Source organism: Anabrus simplex, chromosome 2 (genome assembly GCF_040414725.1).
Source record: "Anabrus simplex isolate iqAnaSimp1 chromosome 2, ASM4041472v1, whole genome shotgun sequence".
NCBI lineage: Eukaryota > Metazoa > Arthropoda > Insecta > Orthoptera > Tettigoniidae > Anabrus > Anabrus simplex.
Window position 1 is genome coordinate 1,139,102,025 of NC_090266.1, and position 27,660 is coordinate 1,139,129,684.

Sequence of the window (27,660 nt, forward strand, 5' to 3'; positions counted from 1 at the left end):
CTCCTTCTATCCTTCCTTCCATATACCCTTTCACGTTTCAACCTTTTATGTACATACCTTCCAAATTACATCCACACACTTCTCCTTAATACTCCTTCCTTCTTCCTATTTATCTACCTACTACCTAAGCCACTACCCGCCCTCTCAAAATATATTAGACTTTGCACTACACACATAAACAGTCTATCCTTCATAACTCATCTGTTCATTCACTTTCACATAGTTCTTTCCACACTGACTCCCTTTTCTTCTTCTTCTTCTTCTTCTTCTTCACACTATTGTCTTTATCTTATTACTACTTCTTACACACTTCTACCCTTACATTTCGCACCAGTTCTATACATTTTATTTTTAAAAACATTTATGTCCATAGCTTTCAAAATTTCACTCCCCCCATCTCCTTATTACTCCTTTCTCTTCCTAATTACCTTCATCTTCTCTTTTGCTACCTAAGCCTTTATAAACCTTTATTCCTCTTTCCTCGTTCTCACAATATAACACTCGTCAAATCACACTACCTTCTCACACTCTTACACTTTTTACTCACTCTACTCTGTTTTAGGGCTAGTTACATTTATTAATTTGTTTAAAAATGATAGAGGTGCTCTATTCCTATATTCCATTAATAAACTCTGTCTCTCTGCATCTAACATTCTTCCCTTTATCTTTTTCCATAGCCATTCCTTCCTCTCCCCCCACGTAACACTCCCATACTCCCCCAAGCCTAGTTTTTGCAACCTTTTCTTACACTTATTCAACCAATATCCTTCACTCTGTACTCTTTTCTGAAGTCTATAAGCCTGGAGTATTAATTCCCCTCCTTCCCCTTCCTCCATTCTTATCCAATAATTTATCACCCTCTTTACAATTTCTACCTCCATAGACTCTTTGCAAACGAATCTATCCCCCGCATTCGCCGTGCACTTTGGTAGTCCCATCATAATCTTGCTGCATTTCGCCACTACTTGGTTTAGTACCACCTTTTCCCTTCCAATCCCCATACCTCCCATCAAATAACATTTTGCTCTTAACCAGTGATTGAAACACCATTTTCTGAATGTTGTATTTTATATCTGGGAATTTATTTTCTAATGCCCTTACTACTGCGAGCGCTCCTGTTCCCTTTAATTTGGCCCTCCTGCACTGTTCTTTCCACGATCCCTTGTTACTTAATATTTCTCCCAAATACTCTATTTTTTTCTACTGATGTAATTTCCTCTTGATTTACCTTCCACACTTTCTTGTCTTTCCTATCTCTCCTTTTTCTAAATGCCATTATCTGTGTCTTTCTCACGTTCACTCTGATCGACCACCTCCTCGTATACCCTGCGTCCTCATCTAACCCTTTTTGCAAACCCCTAGCCGTCAGTGCGAGGATCAATAGATCGTCTGCGAATAACAAACCTGGCACTCCTTTCTTGCCTATCCATGGACATTGCTACCTCTTTCCTCCATGGTTATCTAATATATTATTTATAAATAATATCTAGGAGAGTATACATATTTCTTTCACACATATATTCGACTCATAACAATTACTCAACCCTCCTCCCTGAAATTTGATCAACACATATACCTTCTCGTAAATTGTTTCAATTTCCCACCTCATTTCCTTAAATAACCCTATCTCCCTTAATCTCGTAAATAACGCCTCCATGCTCACTGTATCAAAAGCTTTTCCAAATCCACCGCCGCAACATAAAATTTAGCCACTGCTATCTTCACATATTGCGTAATCGACGTGTCTAGTATCCACACATTATCGACCGTAGTTCTCCCTGTCCTAAATCCGTTCTGAAAATCCGATATCCTCCCATACTGTTCCGCCCACTTCTTTATCCTATTTACCAAGATCCCTGTTTATACCTTAGACAAGGCATCGAACAACGTTATTTCTGTATAACAATCAGGATCGTTTCTAACCCCTCTATTTTTATAAATTGGGCATAATACCCCCTTTCTCCATTCCGTCGGATATTTAGATGTTTCAAACAGCCTGTTAAATATTTTACCATCCCCCTCAACGTCGCCCCATTAGCTAATTCCAAAATTTCTCTATTTTCCATCTTCCCCACTATCCCCTCAATATTCAGCACCCCTATCGACATATATAGTCATATCTTTTCTACTCCCCTCTCTTTATCTTTATTTGTTTCTCCACTGACCGCCTTGCTTCTCGTAATTCTCCCTTGTGATCCCTCCTCTACCCTCTCTTCTCCTTTGTCCTTCTTGTCCCCTCCCTCCTGTCCATTTTCCGACCCCGACATTTTCCTACACCCCATAAATCTTTCAGACTTATCGATCTTCCCTTAATCATCCCCTGCATTCTCTCCGCACTCCCATCTGTATTCCCCTTCATATGGGACACGGGATCACTTCTCAGTTTAGTTATGGCTCTTACTTCCACTTCACCTCCTATTATCTCTCCTCTCTGTTTCGCTTGCGTCTCTTTTCTCGTTTCACTTGTTCCTGCACTACTTTGAATCACCATCATTGTTCCATTCACCAACAGCTGTCTGTTGATGCAGCTTCCCTCCTCTGGCTCCGCTTCTGTCGTCTTGTGCTCGTTGCTCGTTACTACTTGTCTCTTTCCCGCCCATTTCTAACTTCTGCAATCTGTCTGGGGTACATCTCCGCGTCCACTCCTTTCACCAGATACTTTCCTACTATCTGCACTCGTAACCCCTGTGCTCTAACCTTCCACATATGCCGCTTTAAAATTTCCACCTGCTTCATCTCTCCCTTGTCTATCTCTGCCTTTAAATAATTATTTGAACCTTTCAAATTTACCGCATTTCTTAGTAATATGTTGAAATAAGTCACAGTATCACCGGCCTGTTTCCATTATTCCTCCATACACGGCTATTATGTCAACCACTTTCTACACCATCTCCACATTCGAATCTTTCTTATCTTCTGGTACACCATACAAAAATGCATTTCTCCTAGCTGACTCCTGTACAACCAGCCCTGTTCTTCTCTATATTTCCGCCAATTCTTCTTCCAATACAACCCACCTTTTCTTTCAGAATTTCCACTTCCTTCTCTAAGTCCTCTATCTTATCTTTCACACCACCAATTTCTTCTTTTATAAACATTTTCAGGTTCTTTATCTCGGTCTTATTTGCGTGGTTCTCTGCTCCTGCAGGATTTCTTTAATCTCCTCCCGCTTACTTGCTTCCTTCACAACACTATTTATTTCTTACAACTCCTCCCACTCAAGTGGTCCCGAATTTGGACCTGGGTTCTTCTCTCTTCCTCCCACCACCAGCAACGCTGCTATTACCAACGCACGCAACATGATTTTTAACAGTCCATTTGCGTTACTTTTGTCTCTCCTTCCTTCCACTCCACAATTTCTCCAGCACCATCTTGCTCTTTCCCAACATCCTATTCTCACCCGATACTGCTCAGTGGTTACTACCATCTCTCGTTCCTTTGACACGTCTGCACTCTACGCTATCTCAGTCACGCCTCGTGGTTTAATACTTTTTTTGCAGTATGTGCATCAGTCACTGAAACCCCGAATTGCTGTGCTAATTCCGGTAGTGATTTCCGTGGGTATAGTTTAATTTTGCACCAATTTCGTGTAAATTTCCTGAGTTAACACAGTACGTTTTTACGCGTGTTTCTGGTTTAGCAGTGGACCAGTATTCTTAAACTTATTCACAATATCATAAACTGAAGTTATGGAAAGGGACAATTGCCCCGGAGATCCTCCTGAGAAACTCCGCGTGAACGCGACGAGCCAATTGTTATTAATAATAATATTTACATACAAAAATTTGCTGAGCTAAAGGTAACTACGGACTCCTATCTACAGCGTGGGAAGTGAAGGACACGAAGCAAGTCAGACAGCCAGATGGGCCGCAGGTGTGGGGGAAGCCAGTCGGCCTTGTCTCAGCCACACGCGAGTGGTCAGGATTTATACAAAAATAACCTATAGGCCTAAATCAGTTGACTCTTATCAGTGACACCTTCACACCATTCATAACAGGGATTGTCTGGATAAGGAATGGCATATTGGTAGGACTCGGAAGTTGAGAACAAGTCCTTTTTTACTCAAGTGTCCGAAGACGAGGCTCAGCATAATATGTATGTTCATTCTGGATCACTGTAGGCCATAAAATGGTAGGTTTTATTTGTCCCTTTCTGGCTTTTTCGGCATTTTCGGCTTATAGGTCCTTGTCAGACAGTGGACCACAATTTACATCGAAGAAGTGGAAAGCCGTAATTAGTGAATTAGGTATTACTCAGGTCCATTCATACATCAGAAATCCTCAGGGGAACATGTGTGAACGGGTGATGAAGGAACTAGCGCGCATGTTTAGGTCACTAGTTCACGAGAGGCATTCCGCTTGGGTAGCGAAATTATCCCTTATTGAGACATGGATCTATGCCGTACAGCACGAAAGTACTAGATTGACACCTTTGCAAGTTCATTTCGGTACTAAGCCACAAAATGAATTGGTGAGAGTATTGGGTATTACTGAGGTGCCGCAGCGTAATGCTGAATTTTATGTTAGATTGGCCAGAGAAAGCCTAGTAAAAGCTGGCAACATTCGAAAGAAGCAGCAAAAACGGAAGGTACTGGATGAATTTGAGGTAGGTGACCTTGTTCTTTTGAGAGTTCCCATGTTATCTAACAGTGAAGATAAAGTCACAAACAAGTTTTTCCTTTTATATCAAGAACCTTATCGTATACATAAGAAACTAGGACCTTGTGCTTATAAATTATCTGACGGTGATTGCATTTTATTGGGTTCATTCAACATTCGGAGCTTACGTAAATATATTACGAGTCCGGTAGATTTTCCATAGTGCTGGAATATAGGTCAGTGAGCCAGGCCACGCTTATCTCTTATATAATATACACCTGTCGCAGCGTGGAGTGACTGCTCTCTGGTAGGTGGAGTTTCCCAAGTTTTGTTTTGCTTGCTACACGATGTGTGTGTATACGATTGACACGAGTTCATTACCAAGGTTACGTCTGTTCTCCTTACGTAATGCCATGTATGGGTAATCGAATATTTGATTTTATATAACGAGGATCATTAATATTGCAGTTTAAAATTTGTAAATTCCCCGTAGACTATAGGAAGTCATCATAAAGACTTGCAATAATTTTACCCTAGGCTAAAACCCACGTGAATGTGTTAGCGTGTGTGAAGTGATAGTCATACAGCAAGAACGTATAAACACTTGAAAGAGTAATACGATGCATTTTGTTTGTGTAAATTTTGTACAGATCTAAATTGAATTGTCAAGTATTGCATACACTGGATTCATAAAATCAGCAAGAGATGACGAACATTTGAGAAAGTGAGACATCAGAAACTCGCTAAGGTGTAATATTGTGTTTTAATGGAAATTTTGAAGTGTTATATATTATTTGTTATTAAGTTGTAGGTGGAATCATCAAGTTGTAATTTTGTAAAATAGTGATATGTTGTATACATTAATGAATGAATGTACAGTGGTTTTGAAAACAAGTGAAACGTAAGTGGCAAAGTGTGTGTGTGAGCCCTCAACGAAGTACTACTTGTTTCAGGCTCAGAGGGGCGAATGTGATGTTTGGGACATCACTGAATGTTTTTAATTATTGAACTATATATTTAATTGATAAGATGTATATATTTAATCACTGATAGGTCATTTTTAAATTAATATGTATATATATATATATATATATATATATATATATATATAGGGTTTTTATCATCCATTTCAATCATCATTTCATTTCTTTGTATCGCGGCTATAACGTATTCTGAACGAACAAATTATTGGGTAAAGTATTTCAACATCATGCATATTTATAACTTGCAGTAAATTTTCCAACAGCCGTTGTGAGGTGACCAGAGTCAGCAGGCTAATTTCAGCCCAAATCCAGGAAAAGTACGTCATCTAGGTTACGAGAGACCTTACCCTCTCTACCTCATGAAGAGACAGTTGATACATTATTAACACCCACTTTTCAAACTCCGCTTCGGGACGCTTTATTTCAGCGGGAAAGTTCAGCCTATGTGAATGAACGTAATGAAGCAACGTGATGGATTCACAACAATGCATTGGAGAAGGGATGAGTCCTCGAATCTTACTGGACCATGTGATATGGCTGATGGAAGGAGACTTTTGAACCGATAAATACCACCGACAAGAGCTGGAGTAGACATTCAGATTCTTATTAGCATTAGCAGTCGTTTTCACATTCATACTCTTATTCTTACTCGTGAGCAGATTGTCACTTGTATTCGGACATTCTGATTCTGATTCTCACTCTTGTAAGACACTCTTACTACGATTCTACGTCTGCACATCGGAGAAGATTTTAACTTAGTTCACTTCGCATCTGAGTATATTCTACTCAAAAGTTACTCTCATTGGGACTTGTTATCTCAATGACGAGAGGTAGTCAACGGGAGACCGGTTCTGACTAGTACAGGGGAGGAGAGCTTTTATTGTGAATTTAGCTACGCTACTGTTCCGTAATACGGAAGAATATGAATGTATTCTCTCCATGAACATAACCCATGGTGGTTTTGCACTTAAAATTAGGACTCATTACGACTTTATGTAAGGAGTACAGTAGGAAGTGTTAAGGACAGGAAATGTAGAAGTAGGACTGGAATCCAACAACAGAGAAGGCAGCCGGTACTAGATCCACATATCATCAGCTTCAAGACAACAGAGTCTACATATGGTGAGCTTATGGCATAAGTTACTGCAAGTCTTCGCGAAACAGTTTATTTTTAAAATTAATTTCATTCAATTTTTATTTTGCTTCCGTAAGTTCAGATGTCGTTAAAACGCCGTTACGTCATGTTTTTCATCTTAATAAAAAGCTGTTTTAATTTGCATTTTATGAAATGATTATTACTGATCCTTAAATTCCAAGTTAGTGTACTTAATGATTTGTGTTCCGTTCACCTCACCCCTGCGAGGTTTTTGAGTCTCATTACGTATTATTATTATTATTATTATTATTATTATTATTATTATTATTATTAATTATCTACTTTTGTTTTCAAGCCATAAGCTTGAAGACTGGCGCCCTTGGGATACTGTTTCTGGAGAAACAATGACATATCATTTATTTATTTTAATATTAAAGTGACCCGCCACTTTATAAATTTGTCATACATCTGTGGGCCAAGTGGGTACGTCACAACGGCTCTTTCTTGCAACTTGATCTTCTTGTACTGCCCATTCTCAATTCGAACCCTCATTAGTTCATCCATCACCTCTTAAACAGCTTTTCTGTAGAAAGAGAGAAAATGTAATTCAAATGAAAGGAAACAATGAAACTAATTCTTGAAAAATAGGGGTGCAATATAACTGAATTATTGAAAGAAGAAAATTTTAATGTGAGTGTTTTGAAGAGGAAAACCACACATCTTTCCAGTATGAACGCATAACATCCGTTGATGATGAGGTAAGTTTCTCGATGTTCTACAATGTGGTCTCTGAAAACCGACGATCCTTTACATCTAAGAAACTCGAGATGACTTTTGTGATATACTGCAAAGCCAACTGAGGTTAGGTTTCCGAATTCCAGTTGCTGTAACCCTAGTGTGGTTAAGCTAAATACGATTTCTCTTATACTAAGTTCAATTTCTTTCTCAAGGATGTCCATTGCGGGTTCACTGAATTCATTCTTGGTGGAAAAAAATCTTTCTAAATTCTGCATGTACTTTTTTAACAAACCTGGTATTCCTTTTTCTAAATTTTGTTAATCTAAAAATTATATATTGTCTATATTCACTCATATATTATTTGAACTGTATATTTCATAACATCAGAATTCTGCATTTTAAAACATCATATTCCTTCATAAAATATGTAATTAAAACTAAAATTAAGAATGCATTTGGATCGCACATTTGCTTCCTTTTCTCCAGTATTTAGGTCGTATTTAGGACACATTAGATCTTTTTACAGGTCTCTTTTTAGGCAAAATATTGGTCTTCAACTTCCGAGCCTACGGTACTTATTAGCATTGCTCATATCTTAGTCACATTCACATTGCCAAAGCCAAGGATTGGAGGCACCTAAGATGACGAATAACTTTGCCACTGGCTTATCACTAAGATGTCCCTGCCAATGTAGGTACGTGGGATTTTTGAAAATTCATGTCCCAGCCGATTAGAGTTTACGTAAACAGTGAGGTCCCATGACTGTGAACGTGATAACAACAGGCCAGAGAATGAAACTGATTTGCTGTAGTTCATACCGCTTGCATCCGGGAGATAGTAGGTTCGAATCCCACTATCGGCAGCCCTGAAGATGGTTTTCCGTGGTTTCCCATTTTCACACCAGGCAAATGCTGGGGCTGTACCTGAATTAAGGCCACGGCCGCTTCCTTCCAACTCCTAGGCCTTTCCCATCCCATCGTCGCCATAAGACCTATCTGTGTCGGTGCGACGTAAAGCCCCTAGCAAAAAAAAAAAAAAAGTTCATACCGGAGGACATCATGCACTCTTAACACTGTGTTTCACCAGTAATATACCTATTAGTACAATACAATACAATAAAATACAATGGATTTATTTTGTCTGGCAAGATTAAGGCCATTAAGCCCTCTCTTCCATCAAACCAGAAAATACAGTATGTACATGAGCAAAATTGAAATAAATACACTTACAATTGAAACATCTTGCAACTACTAAACAATACACTATTATGATAAAAAATAAAAATAGGAAAAAAGGAGAATGATGATGATGATGATGGTTATGATGATGATGATTATTTACACAATTATGACATAATTAGCTAATTTCTGGTATCCTTGGTAATAACAGTGGGATTATATTAAGTCTATAGTTTGAGGAAGGCAAAATCTACAATATTTCCATAGCATTACTTAGTAGGTAGCGGTGACAAAGTTGCCTAAAAGTAGCAGGTGAGACTCCTCTGACAGAGACGGGTAGTGCATTCCATCGTCGTGCCGAAGAAATAACAAATGTGTTTGTGTATCGTGTGGTGCGGTGAGGTGGAATAGATAAGAGCGTATCAGATTTTGACCGTGCTCCAAAACTGTGATTGGATGAGAGGTGATGAAATTGACTGTACAAGTAGGGAGGTGAGCATGAGGAGAGTATTCGAAGAAGAAGGTATAAAGCATGAAGATTATGGCGCTGTTTGAGTTTTAGCTAACCGAGTTCATCGTAGGCAAGTGTAACATGGTCAAAGTAACGTAGGTCACATATATAGCAAACACAGGCGTTTTGCGCGCGTTGTAGTTTGTCGTTAAGAGTAGCAGTCAGGTCGTTGTACACGGCGTCACAGTAGTCGAAATTAGGTAATAACAGAGTGCAAAGGAGGCGTTCTTTTAATACTCGAGAAAATATGTTGCGGAATCTTCTGAGTTAAGTGTCGCAAATACTTTTGAAATATAATTCTTGATTTCAAAAATGTGTAATTTCAGTTGCTTGCAGTAAATGGGCTCTATACTGAAAAACAGAAAGTAACGGAACATAATTTTAATTCAGTTTGTTATATAATTATGTTTATATCAATTCGGTTCCGTATATACTAGCATAGTTTCTCCTAGACTCGTGCATGTGATAACTTCGGTGACAGAAGTTCTGTCTGGTAACTGTATGAATATAATTTTAATGCAGTATGATATATCATTACTTAGACTGCAGGGTCCTAGTGTCTCTTAGGCTTTTATTTGTGGTGTCCTTAGTCTGGTAACCCCATGAACTAATCCATGGACTTGTATCTTAATATGAATCTTTTAAATGATTGTTCTTTTCGTCCCAATAACTACTTCTGACGGTTGTCGGAGACGCCAAGATAACGGAATTTTGTCTCTCCGGAGTTCTTTTAAGTGCCAGTAAATCTAGCGACACGAGTCTGACGTATATGAGAACCTTCAAATACCACCTGACTGAGCCAGAACGCAACCTGCAAGCCAGAAGGACAGCCACTCATCCCGACGACATATATCTTCAATGCTATGAAAGGTTAATGGGACTCTTACCTGTGTGGAGATCAGGACACTACGGATATAGGCATAAATTTTGGCAGAGGCTCCCGTGTTCGTCCAGGTAAGCATGACGATGTGCGTTATGCCAAGAAGAGGAATCAGGACCAGCAGAGCCTTAGTAGCCTTGCGATATTGTTCTGTCTCCACGGTGTTGGCTGAACGAAGTTTCGTGATCAAAACCTGGAACAATAATTACAATATACTACAGGTCTTCTTCTCATAAACAGTGACAAAACGTTATATGTTTTATTTTTTCATTATACGAAATGAAGCTTTTATCACATTCTGAATCGAAGTACAATACAACATCGTTAATCCGATCGCCGACGATTCGACTCTTCGCATAATCCGACCACAACGAATATCCACACATGTACTGGACGTATGTTCATTGTGGGCATGTCGGTACTTGCAACGTTGCATTCAATACATCTTTTCTTCATTTGACCACAAAATATGCAGATATTTAATTGCCTCAAACAGATTGCTGATATCTTCTGTCTTCTCTAAAATGGATGCAACATATTATAGGCACCAGCTCCCATTTACCATTCCTTTACCCCTTAATACATGAATTGGGTGAGAGATGTAACATTGGGTGGAAGAAATACAGATTTCATTTTCCCATTTTCTGGTCCTGTGTAGACGGGTATGATGGCGCGTTTTGTGGATATGGTAACACAAAATTCAATATAAGGTCAAATCTATGCAAGCAACGCTTTATGATCCTTGTAGTTGCCTTGAAGCTGAAGTTACCATAGAATATCTCAGTATATCTGCCACAGTACTGAAGATAAAAATGCACTTTTTCTATGTGAATTCCACGCCTCACCGATTCCAGTAAATTATTATTATTATTATTATTATTATTATTATTATTATTATTATTATTATTATTATTATTATTATTATTATTATTATTATTATTATTTTGCTATTGGCTTTACGTCGCACCGACACAGATAGGTCTTATGGCGACGATGGGACAGGGAAGGGCTAGGAGAGGGAAGGAAGCGGCCGTGGCCTTAATTAAGGTACAGCCCCAGCATTTGACTGGTGTGAAAATGGGAAACCACGGAAAACCATTTTCAGGGCTGTCGACAGTGGGGTTCGAACCTACTATCTCCCGAATACTGGATACTGGCCGCACTTAAGCGACTGCAGCTATCGAGCTCGGTCCCAGTAAATTAAAGGTCATTGAATTTAGAATTCTCGTTTCATCTAAGTATAAACTTTAATTGTGCAATTTTTCAAGGTCTCGTTGAAATGTGTCACTGCACAGGTACATACTCCTTCTGAAGTATTAGTAATACTGACGGCAAAATTTTTATCACTGTTTAAATGTATTCAAACTATATGAAACTATACTTTATAACGTTAGTAAATTATTTACTACTTTATTGATTAATTATACATATATTTTCTTAACACCATAATAATGTTTAGAAAATAGTGCATTTCAGAAGTTACATGAAAAATTATAGAGGTTTAGTGACACTAAATAGTCGATAATAAGTGTGGAAAATTGTATGTCTTTATATATAGTAGGCCACATATTATGTGAACCTGGAAGTGGATAAAAATGAGTATGCGGGGAACTGCCGTTCGTTACACTCACCGGACTCAGGATGCAGGTTGATACTTTTCTTCATTTCTTTGTGAATTCACATACAAATACATATGAGTTTTATATACCGTATTATTGTTCAAAGTAAGACAAAAAAGAACTCGAAGCTTTGTTCTATATATGAACATCAGCCTGTAATAAAAAATACAAGCTTACCTCATGTATTGTAACCTTAAACCGCAGAATCCGTGGTTCTGGTCAGAATTCAAGCCATAAAGCTACGACTTCCAGTTCCAAACGTTCTCAGGCGTTGACCATGAATTAAACCATGGCTTCCAAAGTGAGAATGCAGCGATAATGTAACCGAAATATTAAACCCTATCATGAAATTTATGCATTTCTTCAATACCAATTTCGAGAGAGCATCGTTTTAAGGTTCTTGCACTTCTGAATGCAGATTGAGTGGGATATGTTTGTTGCTGCCACATATTTAATCATTAAACACTTCGCTCTCGATAATTCAGTGGTTGAATATTAATTTGACGGTGAATTTATCCAGACTGTAGATTTCTTTAATTGAATTTCAAACGTAGCCTGTAAACTAAACTAGTAATATATTTGCTAGTTAAGTAAATCATTTCCTACAAAGGAATCCCCCGTTCATAATGCGATTACATGGACGTGGATATCATGGTGCAGGCGAGAATATTAGACGTAAGTACTTTGTTAATACTGATGAGCAATCGCTGAAAGCTAATAGGAAACAGTTCGAAGGGAGCGTAATTTCAATGTAATAACAAAACCTATTTTAGCAGTTATTCAGACTTGGTGTTTCTTTTAGAATCCCCTGCTATTGAAAAAATACCTGCCCTTTCACTCTGGAAAGATGTGAAGAGAGTCCAGTGTGACATACTGAATATTTTACCAGTGAAAGAGACGTGCAAAGAAGAACAGAGATTTCAGAGTTCAGGTACTGCGTGCGACTCTCCCTGTGCGATTTAGGAAAAAATCAGCAAAGGTGTCATCCACGCTCTTGCCCTCAGAGAAATCATCATCATCATCATCATCATCATCATCGTCATCATCAGCTGCAGCAGCAGGAGAATCAGCAGCAGCATAATCTACGAATCGACCTGGGAAGGGTCTTTGTGACTCCGGAAAATGGAAGTGAAATGCATTGTTGCCCATCATCTACAAATGTAACGTATTGGATTCAGCAAGAGAACCCAACTAGCCTATTTCCCAGCACATAACCTACAAGAAGTGTCCCTGTTGAGCCAAGAAACCCAGCGAATGTTGGGCTAACCAGTCTCTGCGGGGAAACTGCGTCAGTGTGCCGATCAGTGTTGGGGGAAATCACAAATAAGGTGAACAGTTTCAACGCCGGATGAAGACTTTGATTCTTAATAGTAAGAAGTTGGATGCACTGTCTTCGAAATTTAAATCCGCAAATGTCTGACCCCGTAGCGGGCGGTACTGTGGTATGTACACCAGGTGAGGTGCGTAGTTTTAACCTTGAACTGACCCGAAAGAAACTCCCCAAAACTTTCAAGTAACTTGTAAGCATGTTGTAAACTTTTGGAAACATTACCCAGGTGGTAACTAGAAAGGAGAATCCACCACGGCAGTAAGCGATGCAACTGGGTCTGAGGATTGTGGAAGAGCTCAGAACAACACGCAAGAATGAGTCGAAACGTTCTACTGGAAACCCACAACTGAGATCAAAAAGAAAATAATTCATTGTTAATCACAATATTAATTCACTTCTCAATGTAGGAAAGTTGAAAGAACTTACTGAAGTTGTAGATGATAAAAAAATCTTAGTACATGCATTACAGGAAACGAGATACATATATGACAGTACAGTAGATTCAGAAAATTACAGGATTTTAAAGGAAAATCTAGAAAACTAATAATGAAGAACGTCCCACAACTTGGAACTGCTTTTTTAGTTAACTGAAGTATAGTAGAATCTATCAAAAATTGTTATTTTCCGTCTGACAGACTGTCTCTTTTGAGATTAAGATGTGGAAATAAAGCTACACTCTGATCAACGTTCATGCTCTCATCAGTAGAACGAACAAAAATGTAATGCGACTAATTCAATTGTGCAAGGCCTTTAACTTGAAATTAATGTCTGCCTACTTTATAAAACTAAGAAACAGAATGAAAAACAGGTGGTCTCCTAATCCATACTTAGGAGAATTACAAATTGAACATGTAACCATTTCTCTCAGGAACAAGAAATACATTCAGATGTAAAGATGGAATAAAGGGAGCCAACATTCATAGTGACAATTACTTCCTCACCATAAAATGAGATTCATTCTATGAAACAGAGTCAAGAAAAGAACAACGAAAATAGTTAGATATGATGTTGAAAAATTAAGAAACCGTAGAGAACTGCAAAGACCTGAAAACGAAAATACAGAACACTGCTCAAGAACTCTGACCTCTGAAAAGGAACAAGAAGCACAGATGGTGGAACGAAGAATATGAAGAAGCTATCACTGAGAGACTGGAAGCTTGGAAAACCGACTCGCCGAATCTGAGGAAGACTTCACTAAGAACAATACGAGAAGCATGCAAAATATATTTAAAAATGGAAACAACACTGTATCAAGCGACCAGTCTCGGTTTTAAGGACAAAAAGAGAAACATTGGAGTCAATAATAAAGACAACTGTAACATTTTGGCAAGATATTTTGAAACACTTCTGAGCTGCAAACTGCAAAGAGCCTGAAGAAAGGCTTACATTCAATCAATGACAAGTTAAAAATGGAGACTCAGATCAATGTAATGAGATAGAAACAGAAGTCATCATTCAATACCTAAGGAATAATAAAGACGCAGGAAAAGATTTGATTGTGGCAGAGTTGTGGAAGTAATCTGGTAATAGAGCGAGGGAGGAACTAAGAGACATACTGAGAGGCATTTAGCAGATCGAAAGAATTCCAGAAGGTTGGAAGAATGCGTTGATACACCCATTACGCAAGAAAGATATCAACAACTACAGTGGAATCTCCCTTGAATCTGTCACATAGAAGATCTTATCAAAAGTTCTCGAAACAGGACTGATCCTGTAAGTGGATAAACAAATAGGTGAATATGAAGGGGTGTTCAGAAAAGGCAGGGCGTGGACGGAGCAGATGTTAAATCTGAAAATAGTAATACGGAACATCATGATCAGGAGCAAGAATTACATCATAATTTTCGTTGATTTCAGGAAAGCTTATTATTCAATGGATAGAACATCCTTATTTCATATTCTGGAGGAATTCGGAGTGGAATCAACGTCAATAAACATAATCAGAAATATTCTCATGGGCACAAAATACAAAATCGATAAAATGACAATAATAATAATAAAATAATTAATTAAGCAAATAAAACCTCATAATTGTAGCCCATATACAGATTTTAGTTATTTGTCTTTTTCCATTTATTTTACATCGCACCCACACAGATAGGTCTTTAAGGTGTATATTTACTTTAGAAAGTTACATTTTCAAACGGACCAAATAATAATAATAATAATAATAATAATAATAATAATAATAATACTACTACTACTACTACTACTACTACTACTACTACTACTACTACTACTACTACTACTACTACTACTACTACTACTACTACTACTACTACTACTACTACTACTACTACTACTACTACTACTACTACTACTACTACTACTACTACTACTACTACTACTACTACTACTACTACTACTACTACTACTACTACTACTACTACTACTACTACTACTACTACTACTACTACTACTACTACTACTACTACTACTACTACTACTACTACTACTACTACTACTACTACTACTACTACTACTACTACTACTACTACTACTACTACTACTACTACTACTACTACTACTACTACTACTACTACTACTACTACTACTACTACTACTACTACTACTACTACTACTACTACTACTACTACTACGTCCGGCTCCATAGTTAACTGGTTAGCGTGCTGGCCTTTGGTCACAGGGGTCCCGGATTCGATTCCCGGCAGGGTCAGGAATTTTAACCATCATTGGTTAATTTCGCTGACACGGGGGCTGGGTCTATGTGTCGTCTTCATCATCATTTCATCCTCATCATGACGCGCAGGTCGCCTACGGGGTCAAATCAAAAGACCTGCACCTGGCGAGCCAAACATGTCCTCGGACACTCCCGGCACTAAAAGCCATTATTATTATTATTATTATTATTATTATGATTATTACTTTTTTTGCTAGCTGCTTTACGTCGCACCGACACAGATAGGTCTTATGGCGACGATGGGACAGGGAAGGGCTAGGAGTGGGAAGGAAGCGGCCGTGGCCTTAATTAAGGTACAGACCCAGTATTTGCCTGGTGTAAAAATGGGAAACCACGGAAAACCACTTTCAGGGCTGCCGACAGTGGGGTTCGAACCTACTATCTCCCGAATACTGGAGATTATTATTATTATTATTATTATTATTATTATTATTATTATTATTATTATTATTATTATTATTATTATTATTAGAAATCTGCATATGCTACAGGAAACTGGTATGAAATCGGATCAACATTAGTAAATATTTCTTCTAACTCACATGTTTTTGGCCCGTTGTCAGGGACTTCTTCTCTTAGCCTTAAGTAATGTAAGTGAAGAGAATTTGCTTCCTTTCAATGCATGGCTCATGCTACAATCGTACCTAAATTTTTCGCCACGATCACCTGTTTCCCGATCTCATTCCCATTACGTTAAACATTCACACATCAGTACATATACTGCAAGAAGCCAGGTCCCCAATCATACTTCGCACAAACATGAAATTCGTGAAAAATTTGACCGATTGATTTCTCCCACACATTTTATATAAAGGAACTATAACATTAATGAATATTATTGCCTCCTATGATTGGTCTAAAGTGTATAAAATATCGTTCTTCTGTTTTTCAACTACCAAATTAATTTAAGAAGGATCAACAACGTGAGTGACTTAGTACCCATTTAATCGGCATTACTTGCAGGGTTAATGATTTTTGTTTTAAGGCGCAAAACGGTGTTAATTTGAATTTGAATTTAATTCATTCCTTACAGTAATTTATCGTTTTCAGACAGCCTGATGTTGTTTATAAAATAGAAGGTGCTGTTGTTGTGCTGTTTTCACAGAAATGAAGTCTAACAAAGGACTCATAATTCTAGCTCAAACAAAGATTTTAATAATTATTAGAATGTGAATTTGTTTTATAAAGTTCCATATTTCATAAACTACTTGCACTAAAATCTTGAACAAATATCATTGACGTTCTAAAGCACTCTAGATTTATTTTGTTACTACTAATAGGCATTCCTCCTGTTGAAAACAGGTGGATCAATTTAAAATAATACACATTCTAATAATTACTAAAATCTGTGTATGGACAATAATTATGAGCCTTTAGTTACACTTTATTTCTGTGAAAACAGCACATCGATAACACCTTCCATTTCAGAAATATTTGGTACTCAATGTTAGGTGATTCATCCTGTGTACAAACAAAACTTTATATAGGCTACAACCAAAACAAACTCTGATTTTACGGCTCCTTGAAGAAATATAGGCACCTGTTAATTAAGGTTTTAAAGTTTGAACACTTTGATCATTCAGGCTTTTCATATGCGTAGGGAGCTTATTATAGAGCAACATATCCTGTGGTCCATCTTTTTAGTGAGATGAAAATTCGTGCGTTAAACTTTTCTGTTCATTTTGTTATAACTATGAAACTTACTGTTACTTGTAGGCAAAATTTTACTGTGCTTAACAAAGAGAATAGATCTATAATGAACAGAGTGACATAATATAATTATTAATGAAAGAATACTTGCACGTAGAGGAATAAATGTAAAATAGGCTACGTGTATAATGAAATAATGAAGAACGTCAGTAATGCTCGTTTGTCTGGCGAATGATATTCGCCATGTTTCTGCTATATCCCTCCATTTCCTTATCTACAAAACGTCCAAAGGTGTGGAACAAGAGTTCTGTTCAATGTAACGAAGAGCTAAATCGAAATAATAATAATAATAATAATAATAATAATCGAAAGCCTGCTTGGCGTTTGAATGGCATACTCGACCGGAAGATCCGTAATTTCCATCATTATCTTGTTTTACAGTATTATCTGCTAAGATGACCTGATCGTCCTCTAGTTCTAATTTTGAACAGTCAACAGCAGTTTCAGTAACGTGAATTTACTACCCGCCGCGAAAATCCTCTATTTATGACTAGTTCAGTGGCCTGATTTAGTCCTATACCTCTCATCCTAAAAACTGAGTCTCACTATCGTCGTCTTGGTGTCCCTCTACTTCTCTTACCCTCCATAACAGAACACATTATTCTCCTAGGTAACGCATCCTTCTCCATCGCCTCACACAACCTCACCACCGAACCCAGTTTATGCGTAAATCTGCATCCATCTAGTTCATTCTTAACTAAGCCTTTATCTCCTTATAAGGAGAAACTGTATACGGAGTGTGTATGGAATACCGGTACACCCCCACCATAGTTCCCATCTGTTTGCACAAGGAATCATTCTAGCTACTTTCATGTATGTTACTTAAAGCTTCTGAATACGATATATTGAGTCCACCCAGCTTTCACTCTCGTAAAGCAAAGTTGGTCTGAGACTCACCGGAAGCTGACTTCCTTCTTACAGAATACTGCTGATCGCAATTCCGAACTCACTGCATTAGCTTTACTGTACCTTGATTCAATCTCACTTACTATAATACTACCCTGGGAGAATATTATTTTACCCTAAATATTTGAAATTATCTACCTCTTCCAGCTTTCTATCCCCAATCTGACATTCAGTTCTCTTGGGTTTCTTACCTACTGACATCAATTTAGTCTTGGAAATATAAATGAAACATAAACATAACTGTATATTCCCCTCGTAGCATTTTTCAGTTACCTAGCGCATTCCGAAAAGCTGATCCAGACAACCACTCTCTAGGCTAAAACAACACTGGTTTTCACCCATCTTCTTCTGAACCACTGATCGCACCCTGCCTTGTATACTCATCAATGAAGTATCCTTCCCGTGACCTTGATTACAGATAGGTGCAATTACTGCTTTTGTCCAATCAGAAGATACATTACCAACAATCCAGGCTAATCTTATTACTCTGTGAGGCCATTTCATCACTGCCTTTCCACTATACGTCACTAGTTGAGTTCTAATTCCACTCATTCCTGCTGCTTTATGACAATTAAGTTTATTTACCATCCTTTCCACTTCCTCAAGCGTAATTTCAAGAACATCATTGTCTTCATCGCCATGATCTCGCTTGTTCTCGACTTCAGCAGAAAGATTTTATTTACGTTGATAAACTTTTCAAAATATTCCATCCACCTGTCCAGTGATTGCCTGGGATCTATTATTATTAGTTCAACTGATTTACCCAAAACACTATACATGTCCTTTTTCCCCTCTGTCTCTAAGATTCTTCATTAGTGTTCAGAAAGCTTTTCCTGTTGCTTGTTTTACCTTTTCCAAGCTATTACCGACATCTTCCCACGACTTCTTGGATTCAACAACAATTTCTTTCTCTCTGTTTCTTTCATCTGTGTACAATTCCCTATCTGCATCAGTCCTTGTTTCGAGCCATTTCTCATACGCCTTTTTGTTTAGGTTTAGAACTGGCTGTCACACTACCATTCCACGAAGATGTTAGCTTTTTCCCATCCTTTACACACAGTTGTTCCTAGACATTCCCTTGCTGTTCCTACTACAGCATCTCTGTATGCCACCTATTCCCCTTTTATATACTGTGCCTGCTTAGCGTCCATTGTTTGGAACTTTTCACTAATCATATCCATGTACTTCTGTCTAATTTCCTCGTCTTGGGAATTTTCTGCCCTTATTTGCCTGCATACAGATTTCACTTTTTCTATCCTAGGCCTGGAGATAGATAATTCACTACCTATAAGATAGTGGTCCGTTTCATCGAAAATTCTTCGGAATATCCGCACGTTCCGAACAGATTTCCTGAATTCAAAGTTGGTTATGATACAGTCTATTATGGATCTGATTCCCTACCCTCCATTATGTAGCGGTGAATTGACTTGTACTTGAAGAATGTATTCGTAACTACTGCTCCCATACTAGCATACTTTATACTAAATATAAAAAATTGCATAACGTATTCCATACTGTAACTAACATTCTCTTTCTCTCGTTAGTACAGACGAAGTCTTTATATTACGTTCTCGATAAAAACTCAGAGATCCATAGCCAGCGAGTGTCTTGCATTATCTGTTCTCCCAAACCTCAACACTTTAATCACCGAGCTCGCTAGCTGCAGTCGCTTAAGTGCGGCCAGTATCCAGTAATCAGGATATAGTGGGTTCGAGCCCCACTGTCGGCAGCCCTGAAGATGGTTTTCCGTGGTTTCCCATTTTCACACCGGGAAAATGCCGGGGCTGTACCTTAATTAAGGCCACGGCCACTTCCTTCCAATTACTAGGACTTTTCTCTCCCATCGTCTCCATAAGACATATCTGTGTCGGTGCGACGTAAAGCAAATAGCAAATAATAATAATAATAATCCATGGAGTTTTTCAATTTCTGAGAGTACTTAGATTACAAATTGTTTACACTGGTTGTAACTGCTCCATCTAACATAAGAAGACAAGTGATCATGGAGGCTGAAAGCAATAGTCAAAAAGAATAGTTTGCCACAATTGTACGGCCAACACCCACCTGATGAAGATCGATGAAATGTTTTCTTTCTAGCTTACAAGCAATCCAAGGTCTCCGAGAAACCAATCACACCATCAAATGGAAGGCTGACACTACGGCCTGCATCTGGGCACTGAAAAAGGACTTGCCACTGGGAAAAACCTCCCTTACCCGGAATGGAGGTATCTGAACCGACCGAGAGTGGGAGTTTGAGAAGTGATACCAACCTTCATAAGTGGGATCCAGCGAACTGAACGATTGTAGAGACATACACAATTGGACACACATTCTTTTGTGCAGCAGTCAAGGTGAAACCTGCATTAAGGTCAAAATAATGCTATTGGCTTTTAGTCCCTCTAACTATTTTTATGGTTTTCGGATATTTCACTGTGGTGGAATTTTGTCCCTCAAAAATTCATTTACGTCCCAGTAACTATAGTGACACGAGGATGGGATATTTGAGGACTTTCAAATACCATTGGGCTGGGCCGGGATCGAACCCGCCAGCTTGAGCTCAGAAGGCCAGCGCTCTACCACCTGAGCTACTCAGCCCGCATGCGCCAGGATCTCTTCGAAGGAAACGGCAAGGCTGCTGCTGAATTCTGCAAAATTACGTTAAATATGAACAGCGGAGAAAGTAAATGAGTATTTTATTTCGTTGTCTTCCTTGGGCTAGCCTAAACGAAAGACTGTACTATAGAACATTTGCCTTTATTTCCCACTTTCACTATTCAACAACCGCCTTCAGATAGAAGCTTCCTGTTCTGTAGATCAAACGTCATCTCGTACTTGCTCTAGGGAGCCGGTGTTACTTGCTCCGCTCGGGACAGGTGTTTGTCACGTGACAAGAGAGCAGCAGTCAGGCGGGTTGCATAACGTGGCCGTACTGTACTTGCGCCACTGGCCTTCAGCATATACAGTTCTACGTCATGCACTTCCCCTACTTCTTTCCCTACTTGCTCGCTAAGCTGTTCTCGTTCCTGGAAAGCGGGGAGCAAACTGGCTCCGAAGGCATTTCGCTCTCTATTGACAATGCCTGCTGTAGATCATACGCTGCTTCTCCATACGTTCTCTCTTTCTTTTAATGACATTTGTTCGTGGCGTCAACCTCTAGAAATCACTGTAGTAACATCAGGCATATCATCCTCGTAGTTACCAGTCACTTCTGAGGTCCCACAAGACAGGGCTCTTGGCCCTTTTCTATTTTCCTTGTTAGTGGACAATCTGCCTGCTAAACTCAATGAAACAACAAATATTTACTCCTTGCTGATGACTGCGATATATCTAGGGTAATCAGTAATTCAGCAGTGGCCGCCATTCAGAAGTACTCACTCAGTGTCCTCTTGAATTCGTGCCATACTCGGAAATTTAACCCCATTCAACAAAAATGCAACCACTTCATCATAACCCTGCGTAACTCTCCATTACTGACGTCACATTATCTACTCGAGATGCCCATCACCGTCGTTAAGCAACAATGTGGCCTAGGTGTTACTTTTGATACCGAATTAGAGTCCAAGAGCCGTATACAAACCTATCCAAGTAAACACGAAATTGCAAGGTATTCTCTATCTTTTCACAGAAATAATTGATCTTGCCGATCTTTGCTTCTTCTTCCTTACAATCATTTAACATCTCTTGAACTAGCTCCCCGATTCGGACAACTTATTCCCCTTCCAATATTAACCAATTAGACAGAGCAGTGGCATTTGTTGCTGCCCCTGCAAGGAACAGAAACCAGAGCTTAGAAATCAGTCTACGCAGCAGATGTTAAGGCGGTAAATGTATCACCGCTGCGCATGAATTGACAGACAGCTAACCTGAGTTTCTTACACGGAATTTTAAACGGATATTAACGCTCTGAATATCTTGTCACTGTTCTCTCTCCGCGTTCTTTTCCTGCTCCTCCAGAGTCAAGGCTTCCATTCATTTCCCACACTCAGAGCAGAATAATCCAACGATCCTTTCTAATCCGTCTTCCGACTCTATCAATATTAATCAGAGACACGAGCTAGATATAGCATCAAGTAACAGTATATTCCAGAGGAGTTGTAATAATCTGTTAATGATAAGTAAATGTAAAGTGGTTTGCGTCATCTTGGCTTATGACGACTAGACTACGGACATAGACAATCTCGGGGTTTTTGACATGAACTCTTTACGAGTACCAGACTTGGTGACTCATTTCTTGTCTTTGTTATAATTCTTTATGAAAGTTTAGGTAATTCGTCTCTTCACAGCGCAAGTAGAAGTGTTCAGTGTAACCGTATCTAGCATTTTGGGTTGAATAAATAAATAAATAAATAAATAAATAAATAAATAAATAAATAAATAAATAAATAAATAAATAAATAAATAAATAAATAAATAAATAAATATCTGCAGTCGTCTTCGATTCAGCAAGGAGTGCGGATGTGCTGAGTTCAGCGCGGAGCAATGGGCAACACGTTGGCACAACGCAGGATAGCGATTGGTAGCTGGAACTATGGAATGGAAAGTAGAAAGGAGAGAAGAGTGAAGCCAAATGGTGAAAAAAAGGGGGGTGTTACCTGCCATATTGGTGGCGGCGGTGTTGTTGATAATAAGAGGAAGCGGAAGTTAATCCTGGTCCAGGTCCAGTGGGTTCCATTGGATGGGAAGAGTTCGAAGCGATAAGAGAGATGATAAGAGAGGCATGTCAGACGGAGCAAATAAGAGAAATGTTTCGAGAGTTATCTAAGGAGTTTAAGGACCTAAAATTGAGTGTGAAGGAAGATGTGAGGAAGATAATGGAGGAGGAAGGGTGTAATAAAGATGAGCTGGATCTGTTGAAGCAGAAGCTAAGAAGTTTGGAGCAAGACCTGAGGGAAACGAAGAGAGTTTTTTTTTTTTGCTAGGGGCTTTACGTCGCACCGACACAGATAGGTCTTATGGCGACGATGGGATAGGAAAGGCCTAGGAGTTGGAAGGAAGCGGCCGTGGCCTTAATTAAGGTACAGCCCCAGCATTTGTCTGGTGTGAAAATGGGAAACCACGGAAAACCATTTTCAGGGCTGCCGATAGTGGGATTCGAACCTACTATCTCCTGGATGCAAGCTCACAGCCGAGCGCCTCTACGCGCACGGCCAACTCGCCCGGTAAACGAAGAGATTAGTAGAGAGGGGTGAGCAAGAAAGTGTGAGGAAGAATATTTTCATATATGGTGTGCAAGAAGAGGGAAAAGAGACTAAAGTGGAGCTAGTGTAAAAAGTGGTGGAAATGGTTCAGAATGGGATGGTGAAGGTGAAGTTGATGTAGACGATGTGCACCGTGTGGGGAAAGTTAAGGGAAGTAGGCCCATAGAGTGAAATTAATATCTACATTGATGGCGGACATTGTGATAAGGAATGCGAGTAATTTAAAAGGCGAGAAAGTGTGGATAAGAAGGGAGATGAGCAGGAAAGAAACGAGGAGAACAGAATCTTGAACAGGCATTTAAGGAAGGCAAAAAAGGCCTTAAATCATATATTACAGGGCAGCAGCTGGTTGTTGGGGAAGGCAGATGGACACGTATATGGGTGGTGGGTCGGCTAAAGAAATTAGATGAAGAACATCAAGAGCAGCAAAAGGAGACCACGACGGCAGAGGGAGAAGCGACGAAGGACGCAAGGAGAAGTAGCAGTGACGTAGAGGGGAGTGATATTACGGAAGTGAGCGCAGTCCACAGCACACCAAGAGCGGGTAGTGGAGAACTGCTGAATAGCAGTGTCAGCAACCAGATGGTCGGGAATCCAGAGACCTTGAAGAGCCAGCACAGCGCAGAGATGGATGAAGCAAGAAATATATCACGAGTGGTGCAGAGTGAAGTGAAAGGGGTGAGTGAAGGTAATAGGAGACAGGGTAATGATTCATCCGCACCGAGTAAAAGGACCACAGAAAGTAAAATGGAGAGGAGACAGGCGCTGAATAAGGAAAGATCAATAAGTTTGAAAGATTTATGGGGAAGGAAGAAAGGCGCAGGTACGGAGAAAGGGAAGGAGGAGAAGAAGGAAGAAAAGAAAGGGGAGAGAGATGGAGAAGACTTGCAAGGAAGAGTGACAAGAAGTAGGGGTGGAATTGGAGAAGCATAGAAGCAGAAAGGGGGAGGGAGTAAATAGCTAGATATTACGATATGGTTGTGGAATATTGAGGGGTTGATGAGGAAGCTAGGGAACAAAGAAATTGAGGAATTAGTAAAGGAGTTTGAGATAATTGCCTTAGCGGGGACGTGGTTAGGGAAAGGGGTACAAATTGAATGGGACAGGTATAGAGTAGTCAACGTATAAGGAAAAAGGTGAGGATGGGGAAAAACCCTGGTGGGATAGCAGTTTTAATAAAAAATGAGATAGCGGGGAGGGTAGAGAGGATACAGAGTGAGGTAGAGGGGGTGGTATGTTTTAAAATTAAAATGGGAATTGACGCGGAGGCAATTTGTCTGGCTCTATTATATAATCATCCTAAGGATTCAGTTTATGCGAATAATTTTTTTAGGAACTGATTGAAAAAATAAACAAAAATAAAGGGCTGTATGTGGAAGATGGAATGATTTTAATGGGGGATTGGAGTGCAAGAGTGAGCAATAGGATACCATATTATGGGAGGGAGGATACTGAAGTGAGAGGGTATATAAGAAGGAGTAAAGACAAAGGTATAAGTAGTTATGGAGTAAGGTAGTTAGAGCTATGTGCTATAGAAAATGTATATATTTTAAACGGATGGACGAGGGGAGACAATAAGGTGGAATTGACGTATATCGCATCGAATGGAGGGAGTGTAGTAGATATAAGAGTAAGCACGGAATCAGCGTTCAGTTAAATTATAAGCTTTGAGGTGGCAGAATGTGGGACAACAGAACACATGCCCATTAAGATAAAATTAAGAGGTGAGGATGATGAAGTGAAGAGAGGGGTAGGAAAAAGGGTGAGGTATAACGAGGGATGGAAGTATATCTGGAATGATACTACGAGTGAGAAAATGAGATTAGAGTTAAAAGATAGGGGAGATAGTTTAAGGATAGAAAAAAGGGCGCTGGAAGGAAATGATATGGATAAGTTTCTAAAATTAATAGAACTCCCAGTATGTAAGGTAGGAAAGAAAGTGAAGATAAGAGAAGGGAGAAACAAGAACAGTCATGGGGTGGTTTGTTGAAGACTGTAAGAGGAAACGAGAGGTTGTAATGACAGCTCTAGCGGAGTTTAAGAAGGGAGGGAAACAAGAAAAGAGGGAGGAATATTGCGAATTAAGAAGGGATTAAAAGAAGTTACTGAACGAGAAAAAGAAATGCTGGAAAGAGGCGGAAGCTGAAAGAACAAACGGATATTGCAAGTAGAAGAGATTTGAGAGGATTTGGGAAGCGATGAGTATGATAAAGAGAATGAGACCAACGGGAAAGAAAATAAATATAGTGGAAAATGAGTGGGTAGGGTAATTTAGAGGTCTTTTGGGTGGGAGGGGAAACTGGTATGTGGAAACGGGCAAGACTTATATCGTAAGATAACTAGAGGCAGGAATACAGATACTAGATGAGGAGATAACAAGACAGGAAGTAACTAGGGTGTTAAGTAAAGCAAGAACAAATGCAGCAGGGGGGGGGGGGCGGACGACGGTATTACAAACAGGATATGGAAGGAAGTGGAAGCAAATGAACCGATGTTGAAGGTGATGGTTAATTTTTTTGACAGGATGTAGAAAACAGCGAAATTTCCTAGTGAGAGGAGAAAAGGGGTATTATGTCCAATATATAATAAAGGGGTTCGAAGTGATCCTAATAATTATAGAGGAATAACACTCCTTGACGAAGGTGTATACAGGAATTCTAGCCAATAGGATAAAAAATTGGGCAGAGCGGTATGGAAGTTTATCGGAGTATCAGAATGGGTTTAGGAAAGGGAGGAACACGGTGGATAATGTGTGGATTTTGGAAACATAAATTACTTAAATTACGAAGTATGTGAAGATAGCAGTGATGAGATTATATGTAGCAGCAATTGATTTAGTGAAAGCTTTTGATGCAGTAAGTAGGGAGGCGGTATTTACTAGATTAAGGGATATAGGGCTGTCGAAGAAAATGAGGGCGGCAATAGAAGGAATATATGAGAAAGTACTGGTGATGATTAAATTACAGGGGGAAGGTCTGAGTAAGTGTATTGAGTCGAAGAGGGGCGTGAGACAAGATTGTAAGCTGTCACCGATATTATTTTTATTGTTCATAAATAATATATTACAGAGATATGGAGGAGAGGGATGGCAGATATAGAAAGACAGAGTTTAATAATGGAATGTAGGGAGAGAGACTCGCATCACTATTAAACAAATTGGTGCAAACAACGAACCAGAGAACCGAATTTGAAGGTAGAAAGGATAAAAGAGGTTTATATTTGTGGTTAAGGGGAGTTCCGGAAAACGGGGGATGGGTAGGTCGAGAAAATAATGATAGATGTATTTTGTGTGGGGAGGGTTGGTCGGACCTGCATATATTTAACCAGTGCTGAGCCTTAGTGGAGGTTAAAAAGAAAGTGCTGAATAAGAAAGAGATATAAAAAGTAGAAAAGAGTTAAAGGTTGACAGCATGGTTGTGCAGAGAGTGGGAAAGAGGAACAAATACATAGCAAAACCTTTAAATGCAGTTATAGCTAGATTTTTAAAGAAATTGAGGAAATAACAGGTAGAATGGTGAGAGCGAAAAGGGGACAACAAAAAGAGGAGGGAGACAAGATAGGGATAAGAGGAAGGGAAGAAAGAAATTGAGGGAATAACAGGTAGAATGGTGAGAGCGAAAAGGGGACAATAAAAAGAGGAGGGAGACAAGATAGGGATAAGAGGAAGGGAAGAAAGAAGGAGAAGGGCGGGCTGGAGTTAAGTTTAGAAAAGCGGATAGGAGAGGAGAGAAGCAGGGGGAGATGTGAGGAAGATAGGAGATAGGCGAAATGGTGAGTTGAATAAGGTAATGAAGTATTCAGAGAAATGGGAAGTAAGATTTAGACTAAAGTGTTAGATTATATATAATGTAAATACAATAAGAAAAGAACTGTATATATTGGTAAAAGGAATGTATTAAGAGTCGAATAGGTAATATATAGATAGTGATGAGGAAGATTTAGACGAATGTATTATATTATAGATAAGGTAGATACAATAAGAAGAGATATGTAGATATTGGTAAAAGATTGTATGAAGAGACGAGTAGGTAATATATAGATAGGGGTGAGGATGATTTAGACGAATGTGTTATATTACAGATAATGTAGATACAATAAGAAGAGATTTTTGGATATTGGTGAAAGATTGTATTAAGAGACGAGTAGGTATTTGATAGATAGGGGTGAGGAAGGAGAATCTTTTTATAAAGAAATTAGGTAGGAGAAAGTAAG

General features: G+C 39.0%; 1 protein-coding gene across 1 annotated transcript in view; it reads right to left on the bottom strand.

The window, feature by feature from the left end:
- Positions 1-27,660, bottom strand: part of LOC136863809 (diuretic hormone receptor-like) — a 368,577-nt gene that overhangs the window by 89,680 nt on the left and 251,237 nt on the right. The window contains exon 8 of the mRNA XM_067140148.2: positions 9,992-10,177. Within this exon, the coding sequence (XP_066996249.1) occupies positions 9,992-10,177 (186 nt within the window). The remainder of the gene's footprint in view (positions 1-9,991; positions 10,178-27,660) is intronic.